The sequence below is a fragment of the Erythrolamprus reginae genome, chromosome 1 (assembly GCF_031021105.1).
Source record: "Erythrolamprus reginae isolate rEryReg1 chromosome 1, rEryReg1.hap1, whole genome shotgun sequence".
Lineage (NCBI taxonomy): Eukaryota > Metazoa > Chordata > Lepidosauria > Squamata > Dipsadidae > Erythrolamprus > Erythrolamprus reginae.
The window spans coordinates 337,132,211-337,158,479 of record NC_091950.1 but is presented as its reverse complement, the minus strand read 5'-3'; the positions used below and the strand labels follow the sequence as shown (position 1 = coordinate 337,158,479).

Below are 26,269 nucleotides of genomic sequence, written 5' to 3'. Positions count from 1 at the left end.
CTGTTAATTTATTTTTAAAAACGTGTTAAAAAGTGAGCAGGAGTAAATAGGGCAATAGCGGAATTGAAGGGCAAAGGGATAACTAGGATAGAACAATTAACAAGAACGATGGAAGAGCCGGTAGAAATTGAAGAGAATGGTGGTTAGGCCAGCAGAGATGGTTGCAAATAAATGCAATATGTAAATATTTGACTGAAAGAGAAAATAAAGAAGCACTACTAAGGGAGGAAACGGAGTTAGAGAAGATATTAAGATAAAAAATCGACAGCACTAAGGCACAGGCAAGCAACATATATAGGATGTGAACGCAGGCAAATGGGTATGTGATCCAGCGATTAACTGGATGGTGGCAAAGTGAATTACAAATAGATGTACAAGAGATGAAGAATATAGTGGAGTATATAAGGAAAATTAAGAATACAAGAATTAGAGAAATGAGGAGAACAATTTTACATACGTGGTACTATACACTTGTTCAACTCGCACATTTTCAGTAGAATGTTAAGAGTGCCTGTTGGCATGGGTGTTCATGCATATGTTTTGGGAATGTGTAGTAGTGCAGAAATTTTGGAAGGAGGTGCAAGAGGAAATTAATAGGATGTTAAACATAAGCTGGACAACCACAAAAGAAATGGCAGTATTAGTAAAAAGGAATGATATGGGAGAATTTAGAGAAATTGAAATAGCAGCTATAGAAAGTGCCCAAGGGGTAATAGTTTTAGGTTGGAAGGATGCAACGAAATGGACAATACAAAATTAGTACCAGTACATGGTGGATCACATTCAGTTTGAAATTATGGCTATAAAGATGAATATGGTTAATGAAAATAAAATGCGAGAACTGATGGGATGATGGGATAGGGTTAGAGGTTACATGGCTAGTAGGATTCAAGACCAAGCTACGAAGAATAAATTGGAATTACTTTATAATATGCAAACAGATAGAATGATCTTGCTTTACATTGTTATCTATACAGTAAACCCTCGTTTTGGTGGTGGGGTTTGAATGTTGTCTGATGGTGAGCACACAAATCACTGAGCACTGTGTTACATGTAGTGTGTATGTTTTTACTATTAAAAAATTAATAAAACTTTATTATTCAAAAAAGAAATTGAGCAGAAGCTATCACCAGACTCATTGACACTCATAAGTATTGTGTTAGGGAGCCAAATATCTGGTACGATGATAGTTTGTTAATTATTTTGTTCATTTCTTTTAGGGTATCCTCCTTAAAGGAATCCTAAAGATTTTGGAGGCAAATACCATGATGAGGCCTTTACAGCACATCGTATTTCCTTTGCACCAAATTCCAAGTTTAGGAAGCAGCCCTTGCCAAAAATCAGCCCCTACATTCAGCAGCAAAACTGTAGCCTTTCTAAGGCGAGCAAAATTAGTCCAGTCAAAGAAAGAACCCGATGGAGAGAGTTTGCCACACCATCTTCTCTCTCCATGGCACGTGGCTCCAATCCATTTACCCCTGGTGGGACAAAACTGTTGGCCACATATGTCTGAAGGATTCAGTATCTCGTTGTGGTTTAGCGCTGAATGTATTCTCAGAGGAGGCAGTCCCTTGGAGAAAGGCAAAAAAATGAAAAGAAGGAGCAAGTCATTAATATCACACGAAAGCAGTTTGGATGAAGCAGGTAAGCCACACAGGTAAAGCTGTGGAAATTATTGAAAACATCTATATGGCTGTTTCTCTGAGTGTCGAAGTGAATTAAACATTAAAACAATGATAAACTGCAGAAAACACAACATGTACTAAAAGAAAAAGAATTAACAACCAAATATGAAAAAATTCAAAACAATGTCAAATATCTATAACTTCCATACTTCCTGGTCTCATCTTTGGGCAGACAGTCAGATCTTAAGCACCTTCTGCAAGGCCAACAGGCTTAGTGTCAATCCATTCTCAGGTGGTAAGGTATGTCAAAGGGGAGGTACCATACAAAAGGGCACATTTTCTGGGTCCCACAAAATGACTGGGACATTTGCTTAATTTTATACAGTATATTGCTTATTAATTTTGATGAGAGCTGAGATTAAGTCCTGTTACTTAATATTACTAGCGTAGAGGAAGCTAATTTTGGTAGGGTTAGTCTTTTTTGATATACATTTGTATTTGATGCTGTAAAGATTTAAATTATTGGTACAGAAAACCATTGCATTTTTGCTCAAAACCTGTTAATCGTAGCTTTAAGTTAATACTTTTAATATTCTCATATATCACTGCCATTTGATCTGCAAGTTCTTTAATGCTTTTCACAATTTTAATTTGATGTACTCTTTCTAAATCAGTTTGGATGAGGCATTCTGATTTTTCATTTAGTTGGCTCCTATATTAACATTTATATATGTTTTTAATCCTTAGTAAAAAAAAATATTTAATTTATTTGACTTATATGCCTCCCAACCCCATGGGTCATTGCAACAATTTTATTCTTTGTTATTTATACAATTGTTACTTTGTTACTTGTATAGCTGTTCTAAAGTTGGCTTAATATTTTCCAAATTATAAGCAATACAAAATGAAATGCTCCTGTGCATAATACTTGTGCATGTCTATAAATTAAATTTCAAAATAAACCAAAGTTCCAGATTCTTCTCTTTTGTGGAATAATATTCTGATTAATGATATGCATGATTTTATCATTGTTATGTGTTGCAGAAGAAAGCAAACCTGGATTTGATTACCTCAATTTGGGAGACAAACTTCTTGAAGATGGCTACCTTCATATATTTTCACTGGGCTCCAAAGCATTGATGATACAAGTCTGGGCTAATGTGAACTCAGGAGCTTTCACATTTCGGTACCATTATCTTGTTTTAGAGATGAAAACCCTGCATTATTTATGCCTTTTATCATCAGAGATTTGCTAGAACATCCAGTGAAATGTTGCCCTCTTCTGTACTTTTATATACCCTGGTTTTATCAGGTTGCATCAAGTTGATATTTTTGCTTAATTTTACTGGTTGCATTTGTGTTTTACTAACCCTAGAAATCAGTTGATAAAAATAGTTTTATAACATTAATAAAGTGGCATATACAATAGAGTTGCAGCTTGTAGAAAAATAATTTGGTCCGTTATTAAAAGTGTATATCAGATTCCTGTGCTATGTCTTGGATCAATAGAGCACATGATAGAACAACATAAGCAAAGTAGTTTTGGGAAAGAGGCAATATATATTGAAATACAGTGCTCAAAAAAATAAAGGGAAACAATAAACTTAAACAACAGAATATAACTCCAAGTATCCAATGAGAATATTTCATTCATTCAGATGTAGGATGTGTTATTTGAGTGTTCTCTTAATTTTTTTGATCAGTATATATTTTGATAACTTTTGGGTGATTTCCCTCTTTTTTATTTTCATAGTATATGTATGGATCCAAATGATGAAATGAAAGCTGGATTATTAGCACAAGCAGAAACACCAGAGAATACCTTCCTTGTAGGCAAATGGCAGCATTTGGCACTAACCTACATTGAACAACCAGAAAACAAGAAAAATATCCATGGAACTCTCTCTCTATGGATTTGTGGTCAGAGGTATGCTTTTCCAAGATTATAAATAATATACAAGTAGGCCTTAATCTACGAGCACAGTTGAGCCCAAAATTTATGATGTTTAGTGAGAAATTTGTGAAGTCAGTTTTGTTCCATTTCATGACTTTTTGCCACATTAGTTAAATGAATCACTGTAGTTCTTAAATTTGTAACATGGTTATTAAGCGAATCTAGCTTTCCCGTTGGCTTTGCTTGTCAGAAAGTCACAAAAGGAGTTTGATCTATGAAGAATCTCTCCACTGGCACCTAGAGCATTATTCCGTCTGTTTCCCTGGTAAATAAAGGTAATAATAATTTATTAGATTTGTATGCCACCCCTCTCCGAAGACTCGGCTCCCTGAAAAAGGAAGAGATTCGTAAGAGGTTTGCAGGCATTGACATTGACAGGTAGTCTTCATTAGTGGCTGCCTTAATCCGTGACCTATTGAAGTTATGATGGTGATGAAAAAGTAACTTTATGACAAATGCATGCATTTGAAGTCTCTCTCTGTCAATCACGTATCATGTTACCATTACAGTCAATTATTACTTGTGGTCCTGTTTCTGATCTGTTCCCCAACTCACTCTGCATAGGGAAATGTGTTGATGACAATTCACTATGGCCAGCTTGCCACGGCCAACTCTCTGCAGGACAACTCATCCAAGGACATGGGGTGAGGTATCATCAATATGCGGATGATACCCAGCTTTACATCTCCACCCCATACCCAGTCAATGAAGCGGTGGAAGTGATGTGCCGGTGCCTGGAGGCTGTTGGGGCCTGGATGGGTGTCAACAGACTCAAGCTCAACCCGGATAAGACGGAGTGGCTGTGGGTTTTGCCTCCCAAGGACAATTCCATCTGTCCGTCCATTACCCTGGGGGGGGGGGAATTATTGACCCCCTCAGAGAGGGTCCGCAACTTGGGCGTCCTCCTCGATCCACAGCTCACATTAGAACAACACCTTTCAGCTGTGGCGAGGGGGGCATTTGCCCAGGTTCGCCTGGTGCACCAGTTGCGGCCCTATCTGGACCGGGACTCATTGCTCACAGTCACTCATGCCCTCATCACCTCGAGGTTCGACTACTGTAATGCTCTCTACATGGGGCTACCTTTGAAAAGTGTTCGGAAACTTCAGATCGTGCAAAATGCAGCTGCGAGAGCAGTCATGGGCCTACCTAGGTATGCCCATGTTTCACCATCACTCCGCAGTCTGCATTGGCTGCCGATCAATTTCCGGTCACAATTCAAAGTGTTGGTTATGACCTTTAAAGCCCTTCATGGCATCGGACCAGAATATCTCCGAGACCGCCTCCTGCAGCACGAATCCCAGCGACCGATTAGGTCCCACAGAGTGGGCCTTCTCCGGGTCCCGTCAACTAAACAATGTCGGTTGGCGGGCCCCAGGGGAAGAGCCTTCTCTGTGGCGGCACCGGCCCTCTGGAACCAACTCCCCCCGGAGATTAGAACTGCCCCTACTCTTCCTGCCTTCCGTAAACTCCTTAAAACCCACCTTTGCCGTCAGGCATGGGGGAACTGAACATCTCCCCCTGGGCATGTTTAATTTATGCATGGTATGTCTGTGTGTGTGTCTGTTAGCATATGGGGTTTTTAAATATTTAATTATTTTAAATTTGTCTGATTGCTTATGATTTGTTTTTACATGTTGTGAGCCGCCCCGAGTCTTCGGAGAGGGGCGGCATACAAATCTAAGTAATAAATAAATAAATAAATAAACTCACTATGGTCAGCTCACCATGGGACAACTCACTGCAGGACAGGAGTTACACTAATATTAAAAAAATGGTGGAATAAAATCATTAAAGGAAGGATGCAAACGGAGTGACAGTGAAATGTGAATGACAAAAATTAAAATATTTTTTTATTTATTTTAAGTCCTGCAATGTGAATTAGCCCATGGCAAGTTGGCTGTGGCGAGTTGCCCCGCAGTGAGTTGACAATGGCGAGTTGGTGGGAGTGAGTTTTGCTGTGTCAAGTTTATTTATTTATTGGATTTGTATGCCGCCCCTCTCCGCAGACTCCTACTCCATGGAGAAATTGCCTAAAGAAGCAATATATTCCTGAACTGCTTTTTCTTGCAGTACATCCAGTGAAAGGCTACCAAAATTTTTACTGCCACACTGTGGGCATGGCTTATGCAGGATGCCCTGCATTTTCTTTCAACATCTTTCAGTGCAAATTGGGTGATTTGGGGTGGAGCTCCATTTTTGCTATCCCACTGCGTTCCCCCCATCTGGGCAGTAGCCCACCCCTTAGTACTTTCCTAAAAAGTTGGAGATTGCAAGTTAACAAGCATAGCGCTATGACTTTAATTAGTTAATTAGAGCTGCAGCTGCTGCTTGAAATTGGCCAGATCTTGAGCACACCAGGCAAACAGCAGGCACAGGTACATTCCTTTAAGTGTGCATTCCCCATTGTGTGCCTGTTTACTTTCTTGGAATCTCTTCCTCGCTAATGAATGTAAACATAAACATCAATTCTTTCTCTTGCTAATTATTCAATTGCAAAGACTGGTGGAGTAGAGCAGTGTTTTTCAACGCCGCGGAACATGGTCAGGTGTGCCGCAAGAGGGGAGAGAGAAAGAGAAAGAAAGCAAGAGAGAGAGAGAAAGAAAGCAAGAGAGAGAGAAAGAGAGTGAGAGAGAGAGAGAGAGAAAGAAAGAGAGAGAAAGAGAGAAAGAAAGCAAGAGAGAGAAAGGAAGCAAGAGAGAGACAGAGAGAAAGAGAACGATACACAGAGGGAGAGAGAGCGAGAGAGAGAGAGAGAAAGGGGGAGAGAGAAAGAGAAAGAAAGCAAGAGAGAGAGAGAGAGAAAGAGAGTGAGTGAGAGAGAAAGAGAGTGAGAGAGAGAGAAAGAAAGAGAGAGAGAAAGAAAGCAAGAGAGAGAAAGGAAGCAGGAGAGAGACAGAGAGAAAGAGAACGAGACACAGAGGGAGAGAGAGCGCGAGAGAGAGAGAGAGAGAAAGGGGGAGAGAGAAAGAGAGAAAGAAAGCAAGAGAGAAAGAGAGAAAGAAGAAAGAGAGAAAGAAAGCAAGCAAGAGAGTGTGTGTGTGTGTGAGAGAGAGAAAGAAAGAGAGAAAGAGAGAGAAAAAAATCAAGAGAGAGAAACAGCGAAAGAAAGCAAGAGAGAGAGAAAGTGAGTGAGAGAGAGAGAAAGCAAGAGAGAGAGAGAGAGAAGGAGAGGAAGGGAGAGAGAGAGAAATGAGAGAAAAAAGGGGAGAAAAAAGATAAATGAGAAAATGATTGAGGCAGAGAATGAAAGGAAAGAGAGAGAACAAAAGAGAGAGAGAAGTGACTCTTGATTTAAAGCATATGATAAAAAGCACCCAAAGAATAAGAGAGGAAAAAACCCCAGCCCTCACCTGTTTTTGGAAATGGTTCAAGAGTGTATACACACACACACGCACACACAAGGGGGAGATAATATGTGTAATATGTACTGTCTTAGAGTATCATTTTGTGTCATTTTGGTTGGTGGTGTGCCCCAGGATTTTGTAAATGTAAAAAATGTGCCATGGCTCAAAAAAGGTTGAAAATCACTGGAATAGAGGAAAGGGGCTGTAAGATTTGCCCTTTTACCTGGTTTCCTCTTGAATCGAGTTTCCAAAATGCTTCCCTGTGTTTTGGGTTCACTGACTGTTTGGGATCATATCCTTCTAATGCTGTAAAGTAAAATTGTAAGTACAGTCAGAGTAGTTTTTTCATTTAGCAGCTGCTTTGCTTAATGACTAAATTGCTAATCTGTGACAGGCAAAATGAAAGATTATTGAAGTGCATTTAGGAAACCATGAGGTGCTAGGATGGATAAATGCTGTCCATTTGCCTGCGCAATAGCTCTTCTGTGTGCTTCACTGAAAATTGTTCTTCAGCAACAGACATGAACCTTTTTCATATTTTAATGGGATTGATATAAATTAGCTCATTATTTAGTTGTTCATCAGTCATAATTGGGGATTAATAGGAAATGTTACTGAAGCGATTGAAACTGCAGGTACAAGTAAATTTTCCATGCAATTAAACAGCATAATGTAGGGGAAATTTAAGAGATGGTGAAAGGTATCCTTGAAGGGATGCCTGTATTCTCATTTTCATTGGAACTAGAATGTGGAATTGCTACTAAATGGCTGCTGCTACATGTGGGACGCTTTTAATAGAAGCAGAAAAGCAAAATCTACTGATGTGGATTACAGCAGTCATACCCATTTAAGGCAGATAAGAAGGCAGATAAGAAGGGAATAGATGGAGACTGTTGGACAGCACTTCAAATTTTCTTAAATCTCTTCTTTTGCTACTTCTGTTAATGGATGATAGAGACTAAACAACATAAAGCTCTTACTACCTTTTTTTCTCAGTAAAAGTGTTTAGGACATGAAAAAGCTACATTTATTTATTTATCTCTTTATTGCTTTTAGAAAACCTGATATTTGTTTAGATTATACCCTTCCAAGAAAAATGAGTTTGTCATCCGACTGTAATAAGACCTTCTGTATGACAGGCCATTATACATCATCCCAAGATGATTTTTTACAGTTGACTGGGAGGTGGAGCCTTGGGAATTTGCTGCTCTTCAATGGTATGTTATAATTTTTGCTCGTTATAATCTGCTTCTTATCTTGTCCTGAATTTCTGCCTTATATTGCAATTGGTTTTAAAGTTTTATTACAGCACTTATATCTTGCTTTATTATAAATTTAGAGTGTATAAAATCAGGCAAGCCATTAAAAGAAAGAATACAGAGAAAAGCAACAAAAATGATTAGGGCTCGACCACTGGAAGTTTTAAAGAAGAGATTGGACAACAGTTCCTCTGCAATGATATAGGGCTTCCTGCCAGAGCAAAGAGTTGGTCTAGGAGATCTCCAAGGTCCCTTCCAACTCTGTTATTCTGTTCTGTGATTCTGTTATTATTACATGTCCCAGAAATATTAAGAACTTGATTTTATCAAATAGTTATAATAAAGTTACAAGAAGTTGTAAATGCAGACCAGTTAATTTTAGCCATTTTAAAAAAAAAAAGTAGAATAGCCTTTTATAGCAACAAACCCTAAGGAAATAAATTTATAGCTATTCATTTATAGCTATGTTTTCTTTGGCAAGACAACAGGACTCCCTTGAATGTTCTGGCTTTTCAGTCCCTTGTCCAAGAACTTTCAAGCTTCTCAATCCTATTTCCTTTCTTTAGACATCTTTAAACATACTACTCATGAAAGTATTCTGCACCAGTTGATAGGAAGAAACTGTAGGCATATAGTCTTTCCATGTTCTGATTTTCCTGGAGCAATAGTTGTAGAAAATGGTACTAAGCAGCATTTCACAGCAGTAAAGGACTATGGAGTTCCCAAAACGTGTGGAGATTTACCTGATATTGCTTGAATAAGTCTTCTAAGGATCTGAATGATGGTATCATCCATACACAGTCAGCATAACACTTTCTTACATTCCAGGGGAGCTATTTGGAATTAATACTTAGAATAGGTGTTGCAATGAATGGGAATCAACCGATGAAAGTTTAAGTTAAGTCAAAGTGGGTAGAAATATTTATAAGAAAAATATAAAAACATCTTTGCAAGACAGAAAAACTCTCTGTATTAAGACTCAGGTTTTCAGGGTGGGAAAACACTTTCAGATATTCAGGTCATCTGAAATGTTTTATCCAACTCTGGCTATGTCAGCAATTGCACTTTATTTCTAGAGAAAGGAAAACTAACATTGTAATATAGCCCTTTGAAAAGCACTTGGAAATTTCCCAAAAGCTACAAGGTAGAACTCTGCTTGTAAGAAAATATTTGAAGGACTGCTTCTCAACCTGAAAAAGTACTAAGATCAGCTCTCCTCCATGCCCCAGTGTCAAGTATAAGATTTATTACGGCATGCAAGATAGCTAACTACATGATTTGCTTAGGGTATGAAATTTTGTAAATGGTAAAGTCAGATTTTCTATTACTTTAGTAAAACTTTTTGGCATTTAGCCTTATCAGTGCTTAACATATTTATGTATCTGTAAACAATTAGCTACAGTTCATTTAGCGGATTTTTCCATCATTCCTATCACCCATCTCCTCCCACTTATGACTGTATATATCTTTAAGAGTTATATTAATATTGATTGCTTCCTGATTGCTTATTTGTACCTTATGGCAATCATTCTGTTGTACCAAATAATTATTGACAAATGTATCTTGTCTTTTTATGTACACTGAGAGTATATGCACCAAAGACAAATTCCTTGGCCAAAAAAATTTCTATTCTATTCTATTCTATTCTATTCTATTCTTGTATTTGTTCGATTTCTAGGCTGCCCTTCTCCTGAGACTCAGGGCGGCTTACAACATATTAATATATAACAATGGAAGAAATCGAAATTGAATAAACCAACATTATAAAAACATCACTATAAAAAACCCCTTAACTTAAAACATAACACAGACAACCCATCTCATACAACTCTGTCATATCTCAAACAGTCAGACAATAATACGGGCTGGCACAAAATAACCAAGTTCAGCAACCCCATGCCTGCCAACATAGATGTGTTTTTAAGCGCTTCTGGAAGGCCTGGAGAGTGGGAATAGTACAGATTTCTGGGGGGAGTTGATTCCAGAGGGCAGGGGCAAACACAGAGAAGGCCCTTCCCCTAGGGCCTGCCAGCCGGCATTGTCTGGCTGATGGAACCTGGAGAAGGCCGACCCTGTGGGCCCCGATGGGATACATGAGGCAAGGGACAGTCCCATAGGTAATCAGATCCTAAACCACGTAGAGCTTTAAAGGTCAACACCAATTGCGTTCCGAGACTAGTTGGCAACCAATGCAGCTCGCAGAGTGATGGTGAAACATGGTAATATCTGCAGAGGCCCATGACAGTTCACGCTGCTGTGTTTTGGATCAATTGCAGTTTCCAAATGTTCTTCAGAGGTAGCTCCATGTAGAGAGCATTGCAATAGTCGATCCTCAAGGTGATCCTAGGTCTAGCTTAACAAGAAGGGACTCACAACCCAGTATCTTAGGAACAGTGACCCTGTGTAGGCCAAGGGACTCATGGGCTATAATTGCTACTCCTCCCCCCCACTTCCCTGGGGTCGGAGCTGATGCCACACCTGAAACACGGCCTGGCACATCTCAGAGAGGGGAACACCTCTCTCGGGTCCCAGCCAGGTCTCAGTCAAGCATGCCAGGTCAGCCTCCTCAACCAGAAGAAGGTCCTGGATGAGGGGAGCCTTATTATTTGCCGACCTGGCATTAAGCAGCAGAAGCCTAAGCCCAGGGCCTGGATTTTGCCTATCACCATTACCACAGGTTGAGCTAGGTGGTTCTGCGGGGCCAGAACAGGGAACTGCTTTTAAGCAGTGGGTCCTTGTTCCCCAAGAGCGGCCTACCCCTCGGCTCCTGCCATACCTATTCTATTCTATAATCTTATATATTTCAAAGAACCACCCCAAAAGCTTTTATCCATCATAGAAATAGAAAAGCAGCAGGATATGAGTTTTCTTAAGAAAAGAAAGTGCTTCTTTCTTGAAAATGGCTGACAAACTGTGATACCAAAGAAAATCATCAGGAAAAACTTCGGGGTGAGATAATATGTTTCTCCCAGGGTCCCCAAGCCATTAGAGAGTAAATGTAATGTTTTTGCTCTTATAATTTTACTATAGAGAGTTTTGCAAGCATTTGAGAGCTGCTTCTATTCAGTGTTTAATTCCTCATTATCTTACTTCAATGAAGCTTGAACCTGCACTTTTACATTGTTGATAAAAACTTCAATTATAATTCAGGCTCGTGTTCATATTACATTATGCATTATGTTTATTCAGCTGGAATAATATAATTAATACAGGATAGTATAATTATTAGCCTGTAACAACAGATGGATTTCAACCCCGGTACAACTTATGAATACACTTATTTTGAACACTACATGCCTGTGGCTAAGCCACTTTATTTTCTTAAATGCATCTTATGTTGCCCATGTAGGAAGTTTATATAATCGTTTATGCTGAATTTTTAGTAGTGTTAATTCCACATTAATATAAATATAATTTATGTATATGAAAAAACATGTATTAAAACACAATGTGTGGTGTGTTTGTCTTTCTGTAGGTGCAACAGTTGGTCCCAAAGAGGCATTTTATCTGTATGCTTGTGGGCCAGATTTCACATCTGTAATGCCATGCAAATATGGCAAGTCAACACCTAATTATTCCAAATATATAGATAAAGAGATTCTACAGTGCGAACAAATCAAAGAACTTCTGATGACCAAAAAAGAAGTAGACACTGGGCCTTTAATTGTAAGTTTGTAATCCTGGTACTTGTTATCTTTCGTATGGCAATTTATGTTAAGGCACCACCACAAAAGATCCATCATGAGAAATAAAGTTGAATCAAATGGAAAATGTATTTATGAAACAGCAAACACATTTTATTTCCTGTTTTGGATTAGTTTATTTTTGCTTGATTTAAATACCTAAAGGTATTTAAATATATATAGCTGAGATATATCTAAATATCTCAATTTCGAATATGTGTCAGAATGAAATTTCGATAGCGTAGAGAAAAAAGAACTCCTTAAGTCTCTTAACTGTCATCAAACAATCTGGGTGTGAGAAGGTCCATATTTCAGAAGAAGTCCCGATTTTCCATCTTGGACATTACTTGTTATGGTCCCAGATCTGAAAACCAAAAAATTGTATAAATGAAAAAGGGTGGTAGAATGAAATATTGAATGCATTTTTCTGACAATTAAATTCTATTAGTCTCCCACAGGTTCTCTCCTTCTTAAATGTTGTCTGTTATATTTCAGGAAAACCTTGCTACAGTATACACCACTTGCTGCCCTGGTTACTACACAATCTATGAGCCAGTAATCAGACTTAAAGGTCAAGCGAAAACCATTCCTTCTCAACGACCTTTCAGTTCAAAAGAAGTACAAAGCAATTTATCAGATCCTCATTATCTGAAAATGCTGCAGCCTGCCGAATACAAAGGTCTCCAAGGCATTCTTCATGAGATTGGTGGAATTGGGTCGTTTGTCTTCCTTTTTGCCAGAGTAAGATGTTAAAAACATAGTATATTTATGGTAGGCCTTCAGGGTTTTTGCTATTGTTGTTGTAACTAGATTATGGGAATCAGTATAAAAAGAGAATTGCATAGGAATAGGTGACTTCCAGAAATTACACTTAACATTGCCCTTTTGCTGTAAGGTAAAAGTGACATTGAATCCTCACATTGTGGATTCTACTTTTGTGTATTTATCCTGCTGTGATCTATCTAAGGGGTGTGACATCACTGCAGCGAGTATGGAAGAGGAATGACCAATTTGTCAGAGCATTAATTTAAACAAAAAACCCCAACAATCAATCCTTTAAAAAATATAGCAGTATTATGCACCGTATTTTTCAGACCATAAGATGCACCAATATTTCAAAGAGGAAAACAAGAAAAAAAAAGTTTTTGTCCTTCCTGGCCCCCAGGAGCACTCTGCGTGCCTCTCAAACCCTCTATGCATCTCAATTTTGCAAAAAATAGGGCCATTTTTGCCCTCCCAAAGCCCCCCAGGCATCCTGTTTTTGCCCTCCCCAACTCCCAGGAGCACTCTGCATGCCTCCCAAGCCCTGTGCGTGTGTGAAAAATGGTCCTCCTTCCCCACCCTTAAAAGCTAACATTAGACTCGAGCTATGAGACCGAGAACCTTTTGTAACACTGAGGATGTACTTGAAATTGGTCTCTCTTTTTCTAGACATGTTGGTCAGTGACCATAATAAAGTTAATAATAGGAGTATCTGTTTTAAAGTCTTTATAATTTATTTGGAACTCTTGGGATTCTCTGAAAAGCTCTAAACGGTGGCTATTTAAGTATTGCCTTTTATGTTAAATGCCCCATTTCAAGAGTGCATTGTGCAGGTTTTATTACAAAACAAATTCCTCTGATGAAGTTATTCATGCAACACTTCTTTTGACAAAATGAATGTTTGCAATTAAAATATGTATCAAATTTTTAGTTCAATAAAATTAGCTGCAACTTGTACGGCAAATCGCAGTTTGTCAAAAACACTTCTTTTCTTCAGTGACACACTGGTTTATTTTTAGGTTGTAGAGATCAGCAGTTGTGAAGAAACACAAGCTTTAGCTCTGAAAATTATCCTTGTTTTAACAAGACATAATCAGCAGAGAATACATGAGTTAGAAAACTGCAATGGTTATTCAATGATTCATCAGGTGTTGATAAAGTCAAAGTGTATTGTTGGATTTCACATTTTGCAGGTAAGCTTCTGTACTTAAATATTCCCTTTTCCAATTAGCAAGATAGTTTATTTTATTTGTTAAATTTATTTGCTGCCATCTCACTTTGGGGCTATTCTGGGCAGCTTGCAATAATAGAATGGTAAAAAATGTAAATGTAACAATAGCAAAGGAACAAAATAATAAAAAAAAGAATGGAAGTGCAATACTATGAAATTAAAAAGATAAAGGAATTGGAAAAGGTGCAAAAAAGGGCAACAAGAATGATAAAGGAAATGGAGCACCTCCCTTATGATACCAGGTTGCAATGCCTTGGTCTCTTCAGCCTTGAAAGACAACATTTAAGGGGTGACTTGATCGAAGTGTATAAAATCAGGCATGGGATAGAAAAGGTGGATAGAGAAAAATTATTTTCTCTATCACACAATACTAGGACAAGGGGGCACTCCCTAAAACTCATAGGTAAGAAAGCGAGGACAAATAAAGGGAAATATTTCTTTACCCAGAGGGTCGTTGGTTTATGGAATTCACTTCCAGAAGAGGTCGTGACAGCTGTCAGCCTTGATAGCTTCAAGGCAGGATTAGACAGATTCATGGATTCCAAGTGTATCGGTGGTTATTGAAACAGATATCCATGTGCTGCCTCTATGTTGGTTGAGGCAGGCAGGATTCCCTGGAATACCATTTGTTGGGGGTCAGGGGAAAGGGAGGGTCTTGCCTTTCTGCTCAAGATCCCCATGGACAATTGGTGGGCCACTGTGTGACACAGAATGCTGGACTCGATGGGCTTTGGCCTGATTCAGCACGGCTCTTCTTATGTTCTTATGTTCTTAAAAGAGGAGGAGCAAGAAGCATGGGGGTGGGAGTGGAGATAGAGTCAGCTAATTAAACCAATAATAATAATACGGTTTTCATAAACCATGTTTTCTGACTTTGAATTCTTGGAATTTTGTATCAGCAAAGACACATACAGTAGTATATTATATTAACCTTATAGTATATTATGTGAATCTATGTTTTTATCACTAAAATAAATTATTGAGGCAGACAAACATCTTATTAGGTTAGAGCTAAAGCTATAATATAAGTTCAATAGCCAACAATTTATAATTTGTGTTTGAGCTTGTATTCTTTGAAAGGAAATATCTCGAATGCTAGTGATGCAGCATATAATATGCACAAATTCTGAAAGTTGTTTTTAAAACATTTTCAATTTAAAATGTTTTTATACTTTGAAAGACTCTTCTTGAAGGATGTTGTAATGAGAAAATGATTCATCAAGATGAAAATGGACAATTCATGCTTGATGTGGAATCCAGAGCAATAATCCAGGATGTAAAATTGTTGGAAGAGCTACTGTTTGATTGGAAGATATGGTCTAAAGCCCAGGTAGGTTGCACTAATCAGAAAACAACTGTTTGGTAACTAATGGTAAAATATTACTGTGCCCAAGATAAAATGTCTTTTTATTCTGTCCACAGAAAATAATTATTAGAAAGAAAGATGGCCTTCTGTTGGTCATTGCCCTTGTTACTGATATTTAATCAATCTCTTTAAACTATAATTGCACATGAGAACTTAATTTATACACAAGTAGACATAAATTTCAGTTGAGAAAACATTTCTATGGTATATTCAGTCTTTGTTTCCCTCTGCTACTCCTTGGCTATGTTAGCTAATTCAGTACGATCTACCTTTAGAACCACAGAGTGCAATTTTGTAATGGAATGGAAAGGCTTTTTGTAAAGGTATCCATCACTTGATACCCCAGTAATTCAAGAGTATTTGCTTCTTGAAACAATCCATGTATCAGGCTCCATTTATACCCTTAACTTGCTAGGAGCCAAATTCAGCTTTACAGAGCAGATAAGCATCCACAGCTTAAGCATCTAAAAAACAAAGGTAATTGGCTGAGTTAAAGGTGCTTTTCCAAAAGGTAACTGGATTTTCTTGGGGGGTTTTTTTCTTTTGAAAACATTTTACTTCTCATGAAGAACTAAAGAAGCTTCTTGGATGAGAAGCAAAATGTTTTCAAAGGGGAAAACCCCCCCAAGAAAGTCCGGTTGCCTTTTGGAAAAGCACATTTTGGACAACCATGACATGGATGATTGAGAATATCCATAGCCATAGTTGGCTGAGGTTCTCCATCCTTTTATAATTTTGCAATAGTAAATTGTGCATTTGTCAGGAGAGGGGAGAAATGTATTATCAGTTTTCTTCATTAACAGCAGACAGATGACAAAAAGAAAAAGTTCCTTGTTTTGTGTGTAGAATGCAGCTCATGCATCCCTTGAGGCCTTGTATGCAGCCTCTCCAAAAATTGTTGTTAAATGGCAATAAGGACATTTCTAAATATTGTTCTAATTCCAGCACATCAAATTGTGAAAAGCAGCTCCGTGATCATAAAATTGCACACAATTTGGCAACAAAGTGAAATCTACATTTTCAAAACAGTTTTTGTGGTATAACTTGCTTTTAACTTAATTGATTTGTCTGTCTGCTTATGTTATTACTATTTTGCTTTGTTTAGCAAGGTGTGTGGAAAACACTGTTATCAGCTTTAGAAACACTTATCCAAGATAATCACTGGCAACAGCTATTTAACATTAAGCAACTTCTTAAAGCTCGAGTTGTGCATCATTTCTTGAGGACATGCCAAGTTCTGCAGGTACTGTGCCATTTTTAATTTGAATATAATTTATAATCTGTGATATTGCTGAATTTGAAAATTAAGGGAGACTAGGATAGATCTATTTCGGCCTTATTTTGGCCTCATCAGCTAGCCATACCCACTGGGACTTGAACCTGCAACCTTTGCCTTGCAAGGCAGAGAATTATCCTCTAGGCTACAGTATCCAATCCCTTCAGCTCTGCACCAGGGAAGAGTTACATAGTTTTGTGTCGAATCACCCTGGTGTATTGAAGGAACATCACAGCTCCTTATTTGCCTCTCGGCCCAACCCAGGGCCATTTCCAAGGCAGTTAATTTTATTGATAGCCGACAATTCTATCTGTATGTGTCACATGTGGTTTTTTTTGCTGAATTTGAAATTTAAGGGAGACTAGGATAGATCTATTTCGGCCTTATTTTGGCCTCATCAGCTAGCCATACCCACCGGGACTTGATATATAGACACACACACGCCTTGTGATCGCCCTAGTACAAGGACAAAAGCACCAGCCTGAAGATGACGACTGGGATCTCGTCAAAACGTCGCCAGAAATCTCTGAAACCTACACGGGAAGAAACACCAATATGCAAGACCTTATATATCCCATCTCTCCATCTTTGATAATGCTTTTCTATTTTTTTTTTACCCTCAAATCTCTTTCTATCCTTTTTGTAACTATATTACAAATGACAAGTATCTAGAATGCCATTATAAGCAGACGTTTTTGAAATATATCCTTATTTTCCAACTCATTTTATTACTGCTAGTGTACGTGAGAAATACTTTGTATGTTATTGCTTTGCCACTGGCACATCATCATAAGGATAGAGGTCAAGAATCATGAAAGGCTATTAGTTTTGCAACTTCTTTGGTCTGTCAGATCTTGGAATCAGCTACAATACCCACCAATGCTAATAGACATTTATATCCAATTCTTTGGAACAGGGAAAAAGAAAAGAAAAAAAAGTACTTAGAGTTTATTGCTACATTTGTACAGTGTATTTTCAGGTAATACAGTATTGACCATAATAGTTGAGAATTGGGATTGCTATCAAATTACTTACAAATTACCTTATGTATCTGGATTTTTAATTGACAACAGGATCTAATCTAATATACCAGAGAGAAAAAAATATTCACTTTAAATTTTTGCATCCTTTTCAAGGAAAGATGTATTGTTACAGCAGCTGGGCATGATATAACCTCTCTTGTTCTCTCCCTACATATTTTCAAGGAATATGGGTAAAACATAAAGTTAAGGAAGACACTGTCATTACGTACAATATTTTATTATAAGTTTACTGTTGGATAAACTATAGAATGCAATATTAATTCTGCAGGAAACTATTTTCAGGTTTTTGCCTATATTTCTCTCTTTCTCAGGAGCACAAAGAAGAACATTTCACATCTATTCCTTCAGAAGTCTCTGCTTCATTTGTGAAAATAATTGAAGAAGTGCTTGGGTCTCCACCAGATCTGGAACTACTGACCTTGATCTTCAATTTCCTTGTAGCAGTTCACCCTGCTACTAAGACATATGTTTGTCACAATCCCAGAGATTTCTATTTTTCCTTGCATATAGGTAGATGAAATATTACATTTGATATGAGTCAGGAAATTACAATTTTGCAGTATAGAGGCTTTTAGACACCCAACATAACTTTTCCCTTCCTTTACAAGATCCTTTACTAGCCCTTTAAGGCATTTTTGAGGTAGAAAGATCTGCAAGAATATATTGTATAAAAGCATACTGTTCCTTTAAGGAAGACACTAGTAGGTCACCATTCTAAGTAGTAGAACTATTGCCAGTAATACATTTTTTTAAAATTATTTTTTATTTATTCTTTGTCCAATATACAATACATATTAAAGAGAATAGACATTAAGTAATGTATATAAAGATAGAAAGTAAGAAAGAAGAGAAGTAGAAGGAAAGGAGAGAAAATATATGATATATGAGATAAGGAAAGACAATTGGACAAGGGACGATAGGCACATCAGTGCACTTATGTACGCCCCTTACTGGCCTCTTAGGAACCTGGAGAGGTCAATCGTGGAGAGTCTTAGGGAGAAATGTCAGTCATTCTATAACCTCTGCTTTGATTTATTCCTCCCAAACTTCATTGTATCTATTAGTTCTGTTATGTTAAATGTTAGTGGCCTCTCTTTACAATATTGAATTCATTGTATTAGGGGAAAAGGTATAATTTGAAAAAGCTTAAATGATTTAGTAGAAATGCAACATTGCAGTGTAAACATGAAGAGTAGCTGTGACATGACATTTTATCACCAATAATTTTTTCAGTAAAAGTTTCTGATAACATCACACGTAGCTGATATGATCTGTAATTTTCTATAAAGAATTACCTTGTAGCCTTAATATGGCTATAAAGCTTTTTGATAGATTATTGTGTGAAGGTTCATGTGAAATTCTGGTAGAAAGTTGCTCATTTTTATATTCTCAAAAACTTTTACTTAACATTAAGTAAAAAGAGTCTTGTTAGGTCTTTGGTACTGTATATAGAAGGAATTTGCAAAGCTTTTTGATTAAATAGAAACACTATATTCCACATATATATATTATATATAGCAGGTGGTGAATTATTTTTATTTTTGAAATTAATAGTAAAATGCCCATGAGTGTCTTTTTTCTATCCTCAGTATTTTACCTTTAATTTCAAGTGGAAAAATAATGAACCATTGCACATAGTTCCTCTTTTTTACAGCCTTAAATAACTAAACATATTTATTAAAAAGTTCAGTGAGATCAGCAGCTTATTTGCAGTGTTCATCTTTGGAATTTTGAAAGTTCAGTTTTGAAAATCAAAGCGCTTTCCTATGCAAACAGATATTGTGATGAAATTCTTTCCATAGCTAATATGCATAGCTGAACTCGTACTTCTGAGCAAATATGCATATGGTTGCCTTGCACATTTCTGTCTTCTTCCCATCTCTTAGAGCAAAGGACACACATGTTTTGTTCCTTTTTAGAATTAGTGTCAGCAGAAGTAAAGGAATATTGTATGCTTGTTCAGGAGGGCTTTGATGAATAACGATGTTGACTTAAGATCATAGTAGATTCTAGTAGTAAGGTTCATAGTAGTAAGGTTCTAAAGTTTTTAATTTTATCTTTAAGAGTGAAATCACCTTGAGATGCTAACTCACCATGTTTACTTTTTCTAGATGGCAATATTTTTCAAGAGAAGGTTCAATCCATCATGTATATGAGAAATTCCAGTAGTGGTGGAAAATCTCTTGACAGTCCAGGTTTAGCTATGATGAGCCCAGCTAGATTTTCTGCTGTCCCACAAGGTAAGTAATCAAAATAATAATATGCATTCTTTAAAAGACTGCAGATTTTACAGTATTTTTTGGAGTATAAGATGCATCTTAGTTCTGGAGTAGGAAAATAGGAGGAAACAATCTATCTACCAGGTTTTCATCTGGCTAGCATCCTTAGTCTGGTCAGCTTTAGCACATTATTTTATCCCCGGATTAGGGCTGAAAAAACCTTTTTCAGAGGGAGTAGCAATGAAAATAAGCCTGCAAAGACTTAGGGCTAGAAAAAAAACTTCTTCAGAGTAGCAGTGAAAAAATCCTGCAAGCAGGAAAGATTATTAGCCCCTCATTTGGGCTGGAAACAAAAGCTTTGGAAAAGCTACATTTGGAATATAAGATGCACCCAAATTTTCAGCCTCTTTGGGGGAGGTGTGTCATATACTCCAAAAAATATGGTAATCGTTAGAACATTATTTGTATTAGAGCTGTTAAAACTAAACACAGGTCTGAAAGGCGACACGCACATTGATCCTGCTTGTATTGATGAAATCAATATATTTACTCTCCTGATTTACTGTATGTTAGGAAGTTGACTATACATCTTAACTCCTGAGAGGATATAACTCTACTGTTGTCAAAAATAGTAGCTAGGCTCTTTGTGGAAATTGGCAGCAGAAAAAACTGAAAGTAGACTTCAGGAATCATAAGAAAATCTTGTCATCAAGTCAGAGATGTTCTTTTTTTTTTTATTGTCTCGTGGTAATTTTGCCCATGCAAGGGTTGGATTCATCATCCTGCTTTTAATAAATTGAAAGCAAGGTGATGAATGAACCATGTGGAAATATTTCTTGACAAAGAAGACTATCAAAGTGTGTTTAAAGTTTCCCCTGGACTGCTTTTCAGATTAAATGCAAGAATAGAATTAATAAATGTGCTGGTTTCATTAAAATCATTTTTGTCATGGACTATTGGAAAAAATGTGAATGATATTTGGCATATCTTTTTTTCCTTAGGAAATGATTATTCTGGAGCAAGCAACTCACAAAACACAGTTCATCAAGCACCTGAAAGGCTCTGTAAAAGCTTACCATCGTCTCCTATATCCTGTCCAAGAACGCATCAAGGAGGTTTCTTTAGGAATATAGGCTGGAGTGTTGAGAATCTTCATGGAGTTACACAGCTTAAAAGAATTGAGCCACTCCAGAAAAACAATTTGATAAAGCACACGGAAGCCTTCCAAAGGAGTGAGGAAGAACATTTCGTTAGTAGTTGTGAATCTGCAAAAACAGTTATAGGATTGGGAGAAGTAACCCCAGCAGAAACACTGGGTATTTCAAGGGAAGAGATAGAATCGTTAGATAAAACCTCTGAGAATCTTGACACAGTCCCAGGAGTAAAACCCAGTGAATATAATGTTATTCCTGAGTTATCTCTGAAGAGGCCTGATAATCTGAAGGGGTTGTCTACTATACAGAAAAGCCATGGCAATTTTGCAGGTTTGGGATTAGCCTTCTCCATTCACACTGGAGCTACTGTATTTCGCTGGCCAAGCTATAGGAATGTGCCTTCAGAAGATTGGGAGCATATCACCTTTTCTTCAGCTAACGAATGGGCCCCACAAAAATTTGAAAGCATGTCCAATAGGTAAGTGGTGGCTGCTATGTTTTGGAATAGTCTCTTCATTCATGCTATTTAACTTTAGCTACCTGGTGAAGATTGCATAGGGAGCACAGTGGGGTTATTTTTATACGGGGGTGTTATGTGCCTTGGAGTCAGTCTTGACTCTTGCCAACTGCCTGAACAAGTCCCTGCAGTTGCACCGGACAGGGAATGAAACTCGAACACAAGAGCTGGATGGAAAATGGGTCACTTTATTGATTACAGTAATAGACCTGCAGAGGGTGCTAAATGGGGTGAAAAACCCTGAACAAAACATACTTGGGCAACCAATGGGCGAACTCCTAGCTTGGTAAGGGTGAAGCGAGCCCCGCCTTCACCCAAATTGAAAGCCACGCCCAGCGAGTGGGAGGGCTCACCTCCATGACCCGGAACCGGAAGTGACGTAGATGAGCCCCAAGTGCTCCTCCCTCCCACCACTCCGTCCGTGGAGGAGGCGTGAGTTGTGAGAAGAAGGAGCCCATCACCTTTTAACAGATGCCCAAGGGAGAACACACGGTTGCAACTGACACCCTTTCCACCCCGTTTTTGCCAATAGTGACCAGATAAAGAAAATTCAATCAACCTATTTACAACGATACACCCCCTAACCCAATAAAAAACCTCACACCTGACCAGGATGGAGAAGGCGAAAAAAACAATCCGAAATAAAGCTTCCAGACTGCCAAAAATTCCTTCTCGGCCCCAAAGGGCGACCTCTGCCAGACACCCTGGATAGAGCGGAGGGTGGGTGGGTGACTGATCTGGAGGGCGAGCCGGGAGCAAAGGGGCGAGGGCGAGGGGTGCAGCCCCTGAAATACCCCTCCCCTCGCTCCCGGCGGCCCCTGCGAGCCAACCACAGCTCGTGGTGGCTCAGATGCCTGGCGCCCCGCCAATCAGCTGGGAGGCGGCGTCCTGCCCCTCCCAGCTGCGGCGGATTTCCAGCCGGGGGGATTCTTCCCCCTGCTGGCCAGGCAAGCTGTTTTGCTGCCTAAAGCAGCGCGTGGGCGCGCCTGCGCTCTGCGCAGGCACGCCCAGCTGGGAGGCGGTGTTCTCGCCCCTCCCCGCCGGCGCAACTATCGACCGGGCGAAATCGCCCGGTCTCTTAATTGCACCGGACAGGGAATGAAACTCGAACACAAGAGCTGGATAGAAAATGGGTCACTTTATTGATTACAGTAATAGACCTGCAGAGGGTGCTAAATGGGGTGAAAAACCCTGAACAAAACATACTTGGGCAACCAATGGGCGAACTCCTAGCTTGGTAAGGGTGAAGCGAGCCCCGCCTTCACCCAAATTGAAAGCCACGCCCAGCGAGTGGGAGGGCTCACCTCCATGACCCGGAACCGGAAGTGACGTAGATGAGCCCCAAGTGCTCCTCCCTCCCACCACTCCGTCCGTGGAGGAGGCGTGAGTTGTGAGAAGAAGGAGCCCATCACCTTTTAACAGATGCCCAAGGGAGAACACACGGTTGCAACTGACACCCTTTCCACCCCGTTTTTGCCACAGCTGGGGGTCAGATCTCTATCTTGGCCCCCAGCTCCCTCCCTAAGCCTGCACCAGCTCCAGCAGGCCCCTCTGCAGGTCTGTCAAGAAGATGTCGTTGCCAACATCTGTCAAGTGTACCCCATCTGGTCTGTAAAGATCGGGAATATGAATGCGAATGTCTGGGTGCCTAATTATGAATCCCCCTTCTGCCAAAATTAGTTTCCCAATTTCTTTATTAACTTGAATCCTTTGTTTGTCGATCGCACTTGGATGCTGTGCAAACCTCCAAACCTTGCGAGGCAGGATCCAAGACCACACCAGCCGCGTGCTCGGCCACCACTTCCTTATGACCTTAAGGTCTTCACCAGCTTGGGCCACCAGTGCCAAGCCCTTCAGCAGTCCGAGGTCGTTGCCACCCAAATGCAACACCAAAACACCAGGCTCAGCCCTTGCACGGCTCAAGCCACTCAGCAGTGGGAGGAGTCCATCCCAACGCAGCCCTCTTCGTCCCAGCCACTCCACCTTCGCATAGCGACTTAACGCCAACTGTGTTCCCCAATGGGATGTTGCTGCTCTTCTGCCAGCCCAGAAAATCATACTGTGTCCATACAACAGTATTGTGGGCGGCCTCATGGGTATTTCCTTCACCCGTCGTACAACACACCGTGGAGCTGGGCCAGGACCTAGAACAATGAGAAAAACAAAACAAAGCAGGTTTAATTACCGGGCAAAGCGGATGCTTCCACTGCTGTCCTTATGTATCCCTTGAAGGCCGAAGATTTCCACCTGCCTATGTCCTGGATCTGGCTCGCCGGGAGCCCCAACCTAGCCGCTGTTGATGCGGCCCCAATCCGGAATGAGTGTGTCCCAAATAGCTGGGGGTCCAAACCAATACCTGATAGGGCCTTTTTGGTGATGGTCCAGAACTGATATATCGTTAAAGGTGCCATATTCTGGTGACAAAAAAGGTAACCTTCCTTGTCTCCTCTTGCTTCTAGAAAACTTATTAAAGTCGAGACAGGACATATTTCCTTAACTCCGGCTGCCGAGAGGTGGACCACCTTGCCTTTACCCAATTGGTCTGTCTTGGAGAATCTTAAGTGTAGCGACACCCTATCGTTGGCCATAGACAGGTCTTTGGCCTGAAATGCTCTTAAGGATGCATCATTGCGGGAAGAGGCGAGGGCCTCGCTGACTCTAAAAGCCCCAAAAAACAGTATGGAAGCTACCGCCCGAAACAGGTGTGTTTCGTAACCTGAGGAACATAACAACTCCCACTGCCGAGAGATCCTCGCTAACTGGGCAACAGAAAGCGGGTTCCTTAGGTCAACCTTTCTTGGTACCTGCTCCCTGGACCATCCCTCCAGCATCTTTCTAACTCTGAACTCCCTGGTTGTGTCTAGGAAGCCATTAGCTTTTGCTAGAAATGCCAAACCAGCCAATTTGCCACGTATTGTCCTGGGAGCGCACCCTGCTTGGTGCTTCTCAACACAGAATTCCAGCAGGTGTTCTACCGGAATGGGCCAGCTCTGTGTGTGTCCTCTGCCCTGCCTGAAAGCCCAGAAATCCTCACCTGCTTTGAAGTATGCTTGTCTGGTGCCAGGAGCCACCGACATGCTTACCGCTCTGTTGACCTCAAGTTCCCAAGCTGCCACAGGTGAGGTGGGACGTTGTGTGAAGACTGCTGCGCATCCGGCGCCATCTCCCGAAACCTGGCCAGCTGTCCCCGTGATAGAGCGTCAGCTAGGCCATTCTCCACGCCCGGAACGTGACGGGCCATGAATAAAACATTGATTTCGAGGCACCTGCTAACAAAGTGGCGAACTAGACGCATCACGCGTTCGCTCTTGGATGATAATGAGTTAATGACGTGTACTACGGCTAGGTTGTCACACCAGAACAGGACAGTTTTATTCCTAAACTCTTCCCCCCAGATCTCAACAGCCACTACAATGGGGAAAAATTCTAGGAATGTCAGATCCCTGCAAATGCCTGTTTCCCGCCAATCCAGAGGCCAGGGGGATTGGCACCATTGGTTGGACAGGACAACCCCAAAACCGACCCCCCCTGCAGCATCTGAATGGACCTGTAGTTCAGCCTCCAACCTGCGTTCCTCTCTCCAAAAGGAAACCCCATTGTGCTGGTCAAGGAATTGTTCCCACACACGCAGATCTCTCTTGGCCCCCAGGCTGATTCTGGTCCTATGGTGTGGCTTCTTAAGCCCCTTGGCTGCTGAAAAAATTCTCCTGGCAAAGGCCCTGCCCGGGGCTACCACCCTACACGCAAAATTCAACAAGCCAGAGATCTCCTGTAATTGTTTCAACGTCACTTTTCTAGCTGTCAATACTCTTGATATCCTATCCTTGAGCTTAATCAATTTATCTTGGGGAAGCCTGCAAGTTTGGGCCACAGAGTCTATTTCAATACCAAGGAAAGTAATAACAGGAGAGGGCCCCTCCGTCTTTTCATCCGCGAGGGGTACGCCCAGATCAGCGCACAGAGCCTTAAAAGCATCCATTAACCATTTACATTGGGTGCTCTCAGCCGGGCCGGCCATCATAAAATCATCTAGGTAGTGGACAATGGAATCAGAGCCCGTCCACTGCTTGTGCGCCCATTCAAGAAATGAACTGAAACGCTCAAAGAGGGAACATGAGATTGAACAGCCCATGGGTAGGGCCCTTTCAATATAGTATCCACCTTCGAAGCGAAACCCCAGAAGTTCAAAATCATCGGGGTGGATGGGTAACAGCCGAAAAGCGGATTTGATGTCACATTTGCCCATCAAAGCACCCATCCCACAACGACGGACCATTCTTATGGCCTCGTCAAACGAGGTGTATTTTACCGAAGACATTGCTTCTGGAATGAAGTCATTTACTGACTCACCCGGGGGGAATGACAAATGATGAATCAGCCTGAACTCGCCTTTGGCTTTCTTGGGCACTACCCCTAGTGGGGACACTCTGAGATTCTTCAATGGGGGAGACAGGAATGGGCCAATTACTCGACCCTCTTTTACTTCCTTGCGTATTTTATTGCGGACAACATGTTCCAAACCTCTAACAGACCTTAAATTGTTTGCCACAAATACTTTCCTGGGGCCCTGGTATGGTATCCTGAACCACTCTTTAAAACCCAAAATTAACTCATTTGCGTGATCCGCCACACCATACCCCCGCAGCCAGAGTGCAAGGCGTGACAATTTAATTGGGCTGGGTCCCTTTTCATTGATTTTGCGGGTGGGCTCTGTTCCCCGCTGACCCGTCCTGATTAAATTTCCCAGGCCTATGTCTGGAACATGCATGCGTTGCATGCCTTCCCCCGCAGTTGGAGCACGCATGGCGGTATTTGCATTGTTTTCGGCTGCAC

At 40.2% G+C, this 26,269-nt stretch overlaps 1 protein-coding gene across 3 annotated transcripts in view; it reads left to right on the top strand.

Annotated features, from left to right (window-relative positions):
• LYST (lysosomal trafficking regulator) overlaps positions 1-26,269 on the top strand; it is a 128,446-nt gene that overhangs the window by 44,272 nt on the left and 57,905 nt on the right. For all 3 annotated transcript variants that reach the window (XM_070733990.1, XM_070733989.1, XM_070733991.1), the window contains 12 exons: positions 1,221-1,644; positions 2,670-2,811; positions 3,379-3,552; positions 7,983-8,143; positions 11,661-11,851; positions 12,364-12,609; positions 13,650-13,823; positions 15,042-15,191; positions 16,333-16,470; positions 17,858-18,056; positions 19,658-19,786; positions 20,767-21,397. In XM_070733990.1, coding sequence (XP_070590091.1) covers positions 1,221-1,644; positions 2,670-2,811; positions 3,379-3,552; positions 7,983-8,143; positions 11,661-11,851; positions 12,364-12,609; positions 13,650-13,823; positions 15,042-15,191; positions 16,333-16,470; positions 17,858-18,056; positions 19,658-19,786; positions 20,767-21,397 — 2,759 coding nt within the window. The remainder of the gene's footprint in view (positions 1-1,220; positions 1,645-2,669; positions 2,812-3,378; positions 3,553-7,982; positions 8,144-11,660; positions 11,852-12,363; positions 12,610-13,649; positions 13,824-15,041; positions 15,192-16,332; positions 16,471-17,857; positions 18,057-19,657; positions 19,787-20,766; positions 21,398-26,269) is intronic.